Source organism: Canis lupus, chromosome 30, assembly GCF_003254725.2.
Source record: "Canis lupus dingo isolate Sandy chromosome 30, ASM325472v2, whole genome shotgun sequence".
In the NCBI taxonomy this organism is placed as follows: domain Eukaryota; kingdom Metazoa; phylum Chordata; class Mammalia; order Carnivora; family Canidae; genus Canis; species Canis lupus.
In genome coordinates, this window is record NC_064272.1 from 27846158 (window position 1) to 27858786 (window position 12629).

A 12629-nucleotide genomic window follows, 5' to 3' on the forward strand; every position below is an offset into this window, starting at 1 on the left:
GATACATATTACATAAAGCATACCTATTATTTTTTACTAACTTGTATCACTGCATGTATGATTCACTGCTTACATTTTTTAGCCAAGTGAATTAAAACTGACCACTTTAAAGGGGACAAAATCCATTTAAATATGTAAGTTCTGGTTCACTTCCTTTGGAAATAAGCTCTTAACTTCATAACCAAGCCTTCTAAGGCATCTGGGAGAATTTAGAGAAGGCCAAGATGTCAACAGATGGACATAAGAACTTACCCCACAGGCTAGCCCTAGAATTTATCAGCACAGTACTGTACATGTGACAGGCACTGAGGAATGTGGTGGATAACATGGGCTGATGTCAAACTCCAGAATTAGAGACCTCCTAAGACTTCCTCATTGTCCTTCATGACCCATGATGCATCTGTCCTCCACAAATGTATCAGGCTCCTTGAGAACATATTTCTATTTCCAGCTTGCACCATCTTTAGGGGGATAATGAGCTCAATGAGCTCTCTCTGCAATAAGAAAGATGTTTGCATCTCCGTCATCATCATCTGATCTAGAGCATTTGCTGGACTTTGTCTCTCATCTTCACATATTTTCATGGATAGCAAAAGAGGATTTTGCTTCAGGGAAATATGTGTTGAGAGTCTTGTTGCCTCTGTCTGGCAATAAGAGTAGGGAAAAACTGAAGACGGGAGTCAAGAGTAGACTCATTATAACTAAACTGGCTGCCATCAAGGTAGACAGATCCAGTGGTTTTCTCCAACCTCTTCCCAAGGCATATGTCACACATCTGGCCAGGATCTGTAATAGCCGTAGTTTGGGGAGGAATAAGAAAAGGAATGGAGCTAGAAATGGAAATGGCTCTTGCAAGAAAAGCCTCCCATGGGTGATATTTTAGGACATTAGCTCAGGCTGCCTTGTCCTCAGTCATCTTGCTAGCATTTAAGTAGCCCCTTGGGTTACAGATCACGGCAGGTGTTGGGAAGGAAAGAAGGCCATGCTAAAAATAACCAGCCTCTTCTGGAACTCTGCCTGCCGGCGGGAACTCCCTCCTCAAGCGGCAGCACCTCAGAAAAAGAACAGAGTTTCCTCCATCTCAAGCAGTAAGAAAGGTCTGGCTCTTTCCTCTATTGAAGTTACTGAGGTGGAAATGGTCCTCTGGAGAACATACACTCAAAGAAGCATTTCTACTGAGAAATAGTGATTTCTATTAAATTAAGAAAATGGGCTCTCTTAAGGAGAAGCCAGGGGCCCAGTAGAAAGTGCTTGGGGAGAAGGGTTTTGCTAGTCAGTCAAGAAAGGGTCCTTACAGGGATGCCTGAGTTGCTCAGTGGTTTAGCACCTGCCTTCAGCCCAGGGTGTGATCCTGGAGTCTCAGGATCGAGTCTCATGTCGGGCTTCCTGCATGAAGCCTGCTTCTCCCTCTGCCTGTGTCTCTGCCTCTCTCTTTCTCCCTCTCTCTCTCTCTCTCTCTGTGTCTCTCATAAATAAATAAATGAAATCTTAACAAAAAAAAAAAAAAAGAAAGGGTCCTTAAAAAACAAGGAAGTCCGCTGCTTCTTTTCAGTAACTGGGCCCACCCATAGGCCTCCAAACCAAATAATCTCAACTGAAAATTAAACTGTTGGCAATGAGTATGGCCAAGTCACAGGAACAAAAAATTTTAGAGATCCCAGGTTTGAGCATGCCTAATACAGCGGCCCTCAGAGAACCTGGATGAGTGGTAGCTAGACGTCAGCTAGGGCAGGAGGCACTGGCTTGCCCACCTCCACAGGTACTTTTTGCATCAGATTTCCCGGTCTGCAAAGTAAGAGTAGAGTTCTGCCTGCCACTCGGGAGGCTGCAAGGGTCACTTTCACATATGTTCCTGTTAAGGACATCAGTGGAAACTTGAGAACCAAGTATAAAAATATAAAAATGAACAGGTGGCATCCAATACGAAAAGAATGCGGGGTTTGCCGGGAAGTAATGATTAAAACCATTCCGAAGCTGAAATGTGGCCCTTGAGGCTGGCTGAAGTCTCTGGACTGCAAAGTCTGTTGATGCTTTTTTCTGCACAGTCTGGGGCTTGAGGAAGCACTAGCTGCTGTCCTGGCCGCATATTTTGTCTTCGTTTCCCCCCAAACATACTACTTGGATTGAGCGATGGCTCATTCCTTTGTCAACCCAAGGGTTTTGAGAGAAGTAGGTGTCGATTCCTAACGATTACCTCCAACTCTTCCCTGAAGCTACTAGGAACAAAATTAATGTACCTGCCTCTCTCTCTTCATGAAGATGTCCTTCCTGTCCCATCCTGAGCCATAAACGTGAGAGCGGGAAAGGTCTCCTGGGCCCAGCCACACCTCCTCACCAGGTTCTCCCAGCGACTGAGGTGCAGGAGCTGGGGCTGCTGTACGGAGACTGGCCCATAAAACATAACACACCCTTTTAGTCCCAGCCTCGTTACTGTCACTTGTTAACCATGGTCATAAGCAGAAAGGACCTCTGGTGGCCCTCTGTTCTCTCTTCATCTTGTAATGTGTTGCTTTGAAATATGACATTGAATATTCATATAAACATGGCTGGGGAAGGGTTAATGGAAAGAGCACCATTGCTGGGAGCTGAGACATCCATGTTCTTGTTCCTGCACTGCCACCTCCCAGCTGGGTGATCCTGATATTCTAATCTGTAGAATGGGAATAAAAGTCCTTATCCTGATGCTGTCATAAGCTGTAAGGAGATGATAAACATGAAAGTGCTTTTTAAACTGTACAGACATAGGGAATATTGCCGTGCTGGAGACTGCTAAATTCCACAAGTCAGGCTTGATTAATCCTATACAGAGTTTTTAGAAGAGAAGATGTAAGGCAGGAAAAGCCATATGCCTTTTCTCATCCTGGGAGAACCATCTTGCCTATGCAAGCCCTCCAGGTAGTGAGTGCACTCAGAGGGCCTCTCAGAGTTCACTCAACAAGGAAGGAAGCATCCACAGAGCTTGAACCCCTCCTGGAAGCAGAGCATGTTCTCCTTGGGTCCTTGGTGGTAGCATCACAAGCCCTTGAGAAAAAACACTCCCTCCCCTGTGGATGAGAAGAACATGCTGTATCTTGTTCCGTGAGACAATGAGCCATGAGCATAATAACACGCTGCATTCCAAAATCCAGTAGAAGAAGCAATTGTCTCTCGGGTTAATTATAGATTCTTCACTTTCCCTTAATTGCTTGAGTCAGCACTGTTGACTCTAGGGCAGTCGCCATACACAGGTAGAGCTATTGCTGTGAAACAAGGTGTGACTATTAGGTAATGAGGTTTTTGTTTTATATTGTGTTTTTAGATAAACAAACCCACATGTACATATCCAAGTAAGTGTTCCTGTTAAAGGTGTCCCGGTAGCAAGCTTTGCTTATGTTAACTCTCTTTTTTTGACCAAATATTGGGAAATGTAGCGTGGCAAGTATGGGTGCTCTTATGGGGGTAAAGGGACAGTATAGTAATATTAAAGCTCTCTTAGAAAACCTAAGATATGTGATCCTCATAGCTATAGGGGGCTCAGATAGCATTTGGGAAAATGGTAGTAACATCATTGGAAATACACATTAAATGATTCCCAGAGAAAGGAGAGAAAATGAGTGGGAAATATCAGAGAGGGTGACAAAACATGAGAGACTCCTAACTCTGGGAAACGAACAAGGGGTGGTAGAAGGGGAAGTGGGCAGGGGGGATGGGGTGACTGGGTGACGGGCACTGAGGGGGGCACTTGATGGGATGAGCACTGGGTGTTACACTATATGTTGGAAAATCGAACTCCAATAAAATAATAAAATAAAATAAAAATAGACATCGCCTACCAAAAATAAATAAATAAATAAATAAATAAATAAATAACCCCCCAGAGAGAGGGTTTTTTTATCGGCAACATACATATTTTCCTGGAGGAAAAAAATCCATGTCTCTTATCTACCTTCCCTGACTTTGTAAACTTTAGTTAAATGCCCTGCACACCACAGTGTTCCATAAATATTTGAGGGACATCGGTCCTACTCTATCACAATAATGATATTTATTCTTCCAAAAATAAACCATGGAGTCCATGTATTCAATGGAAATAAATCTTTTGCACCTAGTTTTGTTATCTTTCCTTCCCGGTATTGTGTCTCCTACTTACTCATGTGACTAATAGCCAATAAACAGTCATTCAGCAAACATTTACTGAGAAATGACTGATACCAAGCTCTGGAGAAATCTGGAAATTCTGCGGACGTTCTTAGTGTCCACACAGAAGCTTGGGGCCAAGGATCTTGTGCAAGCTTCTACACCAGCATGATTTGGTCAGCTTTTTTACTTCCAAAGAACACAGATTCTCTCATGTACCCCAGGAAAGAAGGAGAGTTATTATAAGGACCCTTGAACTGAAATGTGATCAGATTCTCCCAGTCGCTTTCTCTCAATGGTCTGTTTATCTTGATATGTCTGTTCCATTCTTTCTCCATAACCAAATTTCTCTGCTTCCTCATAATTTAGAGGATGCATCAAGAGAAGCTAGTTATGCCCCAGGAGACTCCGATCTCAGTGGCCTAAAGTAGCAAAGGTTTATATCTCACTCAAGCTACTTGTTCACCAAGGGTTAGTTGGGAGAGAGGAGGAATTCCTCTTATCATAGCAACTTGGGAACCCAGAATGACAGAGCAGTGACAGTCTTTAAAAAAAAGAAATGAGGAGGCATGTGCTCTTCAAGTGTCCACCTTATGTCAATTCCGCTCACATTTCCTTGGCCAAAACAAATCAGTGACCACAACTAACTTAGCTGGGTGGGGATGTGCAAGCCTACCAAGACCTTGATTGGAGAGAAAGCCCAAATATGCCTCAATGGCCTTAATCACCCTCATTCAAGGCATCTCCAGCCCAAGACTGCAAACCACTTTTGTTTCAGCAGCCACAGCTAATGATTCATATTTTCCATGTTCCTTCATTCCAAGTACAGTAAGAGAGAAGCTGAGTGGCCTGCAACCTAGGTCCCTGGTTAGCCTATGGATCTTTGTGTCATGGCCAATCTGCTGGGAACAGGCATATACACGGTAGTACATGACTGTCTAGCCCAATCCTCTTGATCCTCTCCAGCCACCAGAAGACCTGCCCAGTACAGTCATGATGTTTGAAAAAAAAAAAAAAGTCATGATGTTTGCTTGTCCTAGCTCTTGATGACAGAGAAGCCATGAATGGTACAGTCCATTAAGCTGGGTAGGATCTGGCTGTCAGGCTGTTTATGGGGCAAACTCAACAGTGGTGAAATGGAAATGACTGAGCCCAGGGACCTGCTATGTTAGCTCACCAGTCTAGAGATCAATGATGTGGTACTACAGGATTTTTAAAAGTTGGTTCTATGCAGCTCTATTGCCACACTTGGACACAGTCTTCCTCCTCTGAACACAGACTTAGGTGGGAAGGGCAGAGGGGGGAACAGAAGTGAGTGGCTTCAACCCACACGAGAAGACCTGAATGTGTGAACCCAGAATCAAGTTCCATATGCCCCCTCATCTATCTTTCCAGTCTCATGTCCCAGTTCACCCCCAAATAAACCTTCTGTCCAACTACTGTCAAACATTCCTTGTTCTTTTTTGGGCTTATTCAATACCCTCCTCTCTAACTGCTACCCTTCCTCTAAAATCAGTTTAAAAACTACCACTTTGGGATTCCTGGGTGGCTTAGTGTTTGAGGGTCTGCTTTTGGCTCAGGGCTGGATCCTGGGATTCTGAAACGGAGTCCTACAACAGGTTCCCCGTGGGGATCCTGCTTCTCCCTCTGCCTATGTCTCTGCCTCTGTGTGCGTGTCTCTCATGAATAAATAAAATCTTTTTTTTTTTTTTTTTTAAAGCCACCACTTTTCAGGAAAGTGTTTCTCTGACGGCTATGACCTGTGGTCCTTTCTAGATCTTCCTCCTCTGAATTCTTGTGCCCCTGCTCATGCTGAACACCTGGAGGGCATGAACATGTCTTACTCATTTTGGAATCCCAGAGCTTAGTGCCTGCCTAGTACATAGCAGGTGCTCACCAACTATGTGTTTAATGAATTGTCTGTAGCACCAGACATTTAAGGAAACTGTAACGAGTTCCTCTGCTATATTAGGCACAGTGGAGAAAAGTCAGTAATAGATGATCTCTCCAGGAGTTTCACTAGTTCAGTAGCCTGGTTTCATAGATGAGAAAATTGAGTCCCAGAGAGGAGAAATGATTTGCTGTCTGCCACCCAAACAGCCCCTATCGACCAAGCACTTCGCTATGCGCGAGACAAATGCTTTTCACTCTTTATCTCATTTTCATCCTTGTGACAACCCTTAAAAGGAAGACTTTTTACACTTACTTTTACAGAAGAGGAAATGGAGGCTTAAAGAAGTTGTAACCTGGCCAGGGCATTTGAAAACGTACGGTCCAACTCCTGAGTCCCTACTCTTGCCCCCTGCACTGAGCCCCAGGCTATGGAGTCAGTTCCCTGTGGCCCATGAAGATGCATATTGCCCGGAGGGCTTGAACCTTTTCTGTGCTCCAGTGGCTGGGTTGACAGAAGGTGATTAAAGGATCCTGGTGAATTTCTGTGCCACCAGGTCCTGTGCACGCGGGTCTAACGTTCTGACCATTAGGTCAGGGTATTTCTTCCCGCCTGGGCAGTCGGGTTAGTGGAAGAAACCCGATAAAATCCTGGAGAGGAACTTGATCATTCTCTGAAGGACTTACAAGTTGTTTGGCCTGCCTAATCAGCTCAGACACCGTCTGGGGAATATTCGGTATCCATGTAGTACAGGTTGTGCATTACTCTGTGGGGACTGTTAACAAGACCCTCACCAACTCCGCCTTGGCCAGTGTCAGACAGGGCCCTAGGGCGGCCCCCTTTCTTCTCCTCCCACCAAAGTTCTAGAAAAGAATAGGCTTCCCTCCCCTCCCCTTGGGGGCAGGGAGGAGCGAGAGATGGAGGGGAAATCCATCTGCCTCCGAGCAGAGCTCACTCTACACAGCTGGACCTGATCCCTCCTCAGAGCTAAGGCTGTGGATACAATGACTTAGCTGGGATAACACTCGGCCAGCGTTTTGGCAACCTGGTATCCGAGTACCCAAACATGGAAAGAGGCCGACTCCCTAAAATCAGTGCAAGAATAATGACAGGGAGTTAGATTTGGAGGCACGGCAGGGATCATCCACCCCCTGGATTTAAAGATACTGAAGCTAAGTTACTTGTCGAGGAGGTCGCACGGCTCCTGGCTGTAGAGAGCGAGGACCACGGTGCCTCGGTCTAAACTCAAAGTTCCCTTTCCTTCGACTCCCGCCCAGCCACCTACACACAGCCCGCCCTTTGCCGTATGGCCACACAGCAGGCCCAGCACACCTAGGCCGACCGGGTCCTGCGTTCCTGAAGGCTTTGACTGTCCCTCCCCGGGGGAGAAGCTCACACAGAAGACAGAGCCCCAGACACCACCCCCCACCCGCACTAGCAGGAAAGTCTCAGGAGGAGCCCCCCAGGCCTTGCTCTCAACGCTCCCTTCCCTCTTCCAGAAAGGGAGCCCCCAGATGACACCTGGCCGGCTGGGGGCTGCGGGGGAAGGACCTGGAGGGTGCAGGGAAGGCGCAGGCCTGGGGTCGGGCACGGCGGCTGCCGCCCCCCCACCCGCACCCCCCGCACCCCTCGCCCCGGGCCGGATGCTGAGAGCGCAGGGGTCTTGGGGCTCCCTCCGGGCCACGCGCACCCACTACCTGGCCCGCTCCCCGGGCCTCCTGGGGCTCGGGCGGGCCCGGCTGGGGTCCCGGAAGGTGGGGGGCGCGCGGGCGCGGGGCGCGCGGGGCGCACGGAGCAGGGGTCAGCGCCGGCCCGGCCCGGCCCCAGCGAGGCCTCGGCGCCCTCTCCCTGGCGCGCAGGTTTGGAAACAGGGCGGCCTCGGCGGGCCGCCGCCTCGGCGCTCGGGTCCCCATATATAGTCATATCCACCGTCAACCGGGAGGCCGGCAGGCGGCAGCGAATGGGCGCGCGGCCCCCGCGGGAAGGCGCGGGGAGGGGGCAGGGGGCGGAGGGAGGAGAGGGGGGAAGGGGCCGGAGAAAAAAGCTTTTCCAAAAAAGTATTGGCTGTCTCGAGGAATGCGGTCGCCCCCTTGGGAAAGTACATATCTGGGAGCAGCAGGCGGCTCCGCGCCCGCACTCCGCCTCGGCCGCCCCGCCGCGCGCTCGCCTCGCCGCTCCCGCCGCAGCCGCAGGGCCCCCAGCCGCCGCCACCATGGACGCCATCAAGAAGAAGATGCAGATGCTCAAGCTCGACAAGGAGAATGCCTTGGATCGAGCCGAGCAGGCGGAGGCCGATAAGAAGGCGGCGGAGGACAGGAGCAAGCAGGTCTGCGCCTCCCCGGCTCTGCGCCCGCGCCGGCGCCCCCGAGCCCTGGGCGCCCCGCGCTCCCCCTCGCGCTCCCCCCGGGGCTCCCCCGGGGCTCCCCCCGGGGCTCCGGCCGCCCCCCTCCAGCCCGGGCGGCGGGGCCGCGCAGCCCGCAAGGCGGAGGGGGCAGCGAGCGAGACTCCGGCTCATTCTAACTTTTTTGGTCTCCTCGGGGGACGTTTATCTCGCTCCTCCGCTTCCCAGAGCCCTCGAAGTCCACTCAAGTCCTGGAGGCACTTGATCCTCAGGATCGGGGATCACTGCGGGGCGGGGGGGGGCGGGGAGTCGAGTCCCGAAAGTGCTAGTAGTTCCTCTGGACTTTAGGCTGCAGAGAAGAAAAGCTTCACCTGGGTTAGAGACTGGGCGGGGAGAGGGGAGGGTCAGGGAGTTTTGTTTTTGGTTTGGGTTTTGGGTTTTTTGGGTTTTTTTTTTTTTCCTAAGAACAAAGATGGAACAGAATAGAGAGTATACGGCCCGAAGGCCAGGGAGACAGCGGCGTGTTTCTGCACCCCCAGGTGTGGAGCCTTGTGCCCGCGGGGGGTGGGGGTGCAGGGTGGGCCGCCCCTGCAGCGCGGTTCCAGCTTCGGGGGAGAAGAGGCTACCGAGAGTCCCCCGAACCCCGAGTCGGCGGCGCCCCGAGCCCGGGGCCCCAGCCAACCAGGCGCTCGTGTGTTGTGTGTGTGTGTGTGTGTGTGTGTGTGTGTGTGTGTGTCTAACACCCGGTCCGTGCCGGCCGCCCGCGCCCGCCCGCCGCTGCCCCCCAGCTGGAGGAGGACATCGCGGCCAAGGAGAAGCTGCTGCGGGCGTCGGAGGACGAGCGGGACCGGGTGCTGGAGGAGCTGCACTCGGCGGAGGACAGCCTCCTGGCCGCGGATGAGACCGCCGCCAAGGTACCCGGGGCGCGGCGCGGCGCGGCGCACGAATGGCTAACTCTGTCTCTCTCTCTCTCTCCCTCCCTGTCTTTCCCTCTCTCTCTCCCGCTGTCCCTGTCCTTCTGGTTCTGTGCACCCACACCCCTCCCCTGCGGGATCACGCTGCCTGCTGCACCCCCACCCCACCCCTCCCCGTCCCCCACGGCCAACTCCCAGCTGGAAGATGAGCTGGTGTCGCTGCAAAAGAAACTCAAGGGCACCGAAGATGAACTGGACAAATACTCCGAGGCTCTCAAAGATGCCCAGGAGAAGTTGGAGCTGGCGGAGAAAAAGGCCACTGACGTAAGTGCACGCTCACACTACCTCCCTCACCTCCTGCCCGGTGGCCACTCTGCGGTCACCACAATGGCCAAGGAGCAATGGAGGAGGGTCGCCTCCTCCTGCTGGACACCCGCACACAGCCCTGACATGGCCCAGAGCACTGGATGCTGCCTCAGACTCCTGTTGCACACATTCATTTATATTTCATCCACTCCTCTTTCTTTTTCTCTTTCTTTCCCCCGCTCCTGGGGGGTGGAGGTGGGTGGGTGAGAAGCTGGGAGTGGAGTGGCTGAAACTGGATGCTGGAGGTGAACCTTGCCTCCCTGGTGGCAGAAGACCTCTGAGGTGTCATCATCAAGGTTTGTGCAAACAGAATACCTCAGTTTCTTTCCTTTCCTTTGCCGCCTCTGATGGGTGGGAATGCCTGGTTTTCCATGGTGAGTCTGGTCAGAGTACCTAGGGCCCAGTCTCTGAATCGAAGGAAGGACATGGCGCTACTACTTTTACTTAGAAGGCTGAGCTTGATGCTGGGGTGCAGAGACACTTGAGGCCTCCTTTCTTACTAGGGGAACCTTAATCCAGCCCTTAAGATCTGCCTGGGAAGATGATACTTGCTTGGGTCTGCAGTCTGACAGCACTAGATCCTGAAAGTACCCTGGGAGTTATATATAGCTCAGTGCTTTATATGGTATAGTGAGCTAACTGCCCCCTGCCCCTCCTGCTTGCCCCACCCCCACCTGTCAGCCTTCTGACAACCACCACATAGTTTCGGGGGTGATGCACACACTGCAAAAACTCTACCAGCACTTTGTCCCCTGCCCTTTGGAATCTTTTTAGCCGAAGAGCTTGCCTTGTCTGCTCCCTAAGTCAAGCCAAGCATTAGATTTCCAAAGGAACGACTTCTTTTCACACTGTTGGATTCCATTGTAGAAGCTCATTAAGGCTAGAGGCCCAATTAGGAAAGAATTCCTTGGGAAGTTAGTAACAATTCCAAGAATGTATGAGCACCGGGGAAAGCTGTGCCCAGAAGTTGAACTACCAAGCACAATGGCAGAATTTCTTGTAGGAGAGGAAAATGCAAATTGCTGGAGGGTCTTGGGTTCTTGAAACCAGTAAAGGCTTTTTGTGGCACGAAAGGCTTAAAATGTAATCTCCAGGCATGCTTTATAAATGAGAAATCCAGACATCGGACATTTAGAATCAACAAAAATACTCCAATCGCCGTCAAGATTACTGGAAAAGGGGTTCACAGAAGCACTGACTTAGCTAAAACATTAAAGCTACAAACTACCTGGCTTTAGAAAAAGAGCCAAAAAACACATACAACTGCGCCTGCTTTGTATAATGTAGATCAGATGTCTGCTCCGTATAAGGTTAAATGGAGGATGTCTGTCTCCCCCAAATTGTCCAGCAGGACGTTTATTTGGCTTTTTCAAAAGAGCCGCTGATAGATCAAGGAGAGATAGTCCTTATAAGGAAAAGAATGCAGAGAATTTGAAAATAGCCCTGTAAGACTGAAGGCAAGAGAAGGAGAAAAAAGCTACTACAATTCTTAGAGGGGAAAAAAGATCATAATTATTGTAACTATGCAGCGCTATCATGTCTTTATTGAAAAGTCTTGTTTAAGGGAATGCTGGTATGAGGTGGGGCAGAAATGGAAATGAGGATATTTAAAGCCACCTTGGGCAGGGGCGTGGTTAACAGGGGAGGGGAATTTTTGAAACTGTTTTGGTTCTTTTTTTCTACCGGAAAACTATGCTTAATATGGCACTTTTTTTTGTGGGGGGGGGGGTAGTATATATTGATCATCTTCCCTTTTAGGACCTTTTAGGTTGTTTAGAAACTGTAGGGATGTTGAAGAAGAACGTTTGCGAAGAAATGCTATGTTTAAAGTGATTCCCAACTAGTAAAAATCGTCAAGACTTAAGGAGGAAGAGACTGATATCACTAGAGAAAGAGGGAGGTAGGAGGTCAGCTTCCTGAAGTAGAATCGTATTACACTTGGAATTAGGACACTTCGCTGTCATTACTCAGCAGTGTAAAAGCATTTCCATATTTTCCTACTACTAAAAACATTTTTCTACTTATTTACCAACATACTTTGTAAATCTTATTCCAGACGTAGGGGTCTTCCTAGCTTAAAAGATTGTGATTTACAAGGTAGCACCCTGATGGTTTTTTTTTTTTTAATTTTTATTTATTTATGATAGTCACAGAGAGAGAGAGAGGCAGAGACACAGGCAGAGGGAGAAGCAGGCTCCATGCACCGGGAGCCTGACGTGGGATTCGATCCCGGGTCTCCAGGATCGCGCCCTGGGCCAAAGGCAGGCGCTAAACCGCTGCGCCACCCAGGGATCCCACCCTGATGGTTTTGGTCTGAATTTTTTTTGGTGTTCTACCTGAATGAGGCTGAACATTTTCTATCTGGCCTCCCACCCCTGCCCCAATAATTGTGATGTGTCAGTTATCTGCAGAATGTGAGTCTTTAGTCCTTGTAGGTCTTTGCTTCCTACATCAGCGATTCTCAACCTTATGTAAACAGAATCTCCTAGGGAAGTTTTAAAACCCTAGAATCCAGGCTGCACCCCAGCTCAATTAAAGCAGAATCTCTGGGAGTGGAACCCACGCATTAGTATTTTTTAAATGTGCAGCCAAGGTTGAGAACTGTCCTAAACTCTTGTATAATGACATCAGCGTGAAAATGAACTCACCTGCAACTGTCTTTCCCAGGTGTTTGAAAAGCAGGACATTAAGTCATTAGTTGGCTGCGGAGAGCACTTGCAAATGTCCAGCAGTTTCCCTGGCTCCTCCGGGGACGTCCCCAGACGCCCCCATCCTCCACTTTCAAAGTTGGAGGCTCACTGTGTACTCTAGGGGAAAAGTTGTAACCTCCCGCCGGACTAGATGAACTGTGTTGGAAACAAAGCGAGAGGCTCCACCTACAGGACGTGGGGGCACCTGCAGAGGTTTCTGAGACTCAGTAGAGACCTGACAAAGTCCAAAGAAAATGAGTCTGGAGAGCACAGGAGGTTCGTTGTTCGGGCTTTGGAGGAGGAAGAGGAGG

General features: G+C 49.7%; 1 protein-coding gene across 30 annotated transcripts in view; it reads left to right on the forward strand.

Annotated features, from left to right (window-relative positions):
* Positions 1–8074: 8074 nt before the first annotated feature.
* The window catches only part of TPM1 (tropomyosin 1), a 28540-nt gene continuing 23985 nt past the window's right edge, over positions 8075–12629 (forward strand). For 6 of the 30 annotated variants that reach the window (XM_025472586.3, XM_025472592.3, XM_025472581.3 and 3 more), the window contains exons 1-2: positions 8091–8333; positions 9461–9586. In XM_025472586.3, coding sequence (XP_025328371.1) covers positions 8220–8333; positions 9461–9586 — 240 coding nt within the window. In that variant the 5' untranslated portion in view covers positions 8091–8219. Of the gene's footprint in view, positions 8334–9136; positions 9587–12629 lie in introns of all 30 variants that reach the window. The other 24 variants (XM_025472590.3, XM_049104486.1, XM_025472589.3 and 21 more) reach the window with 7 other exon arrangements.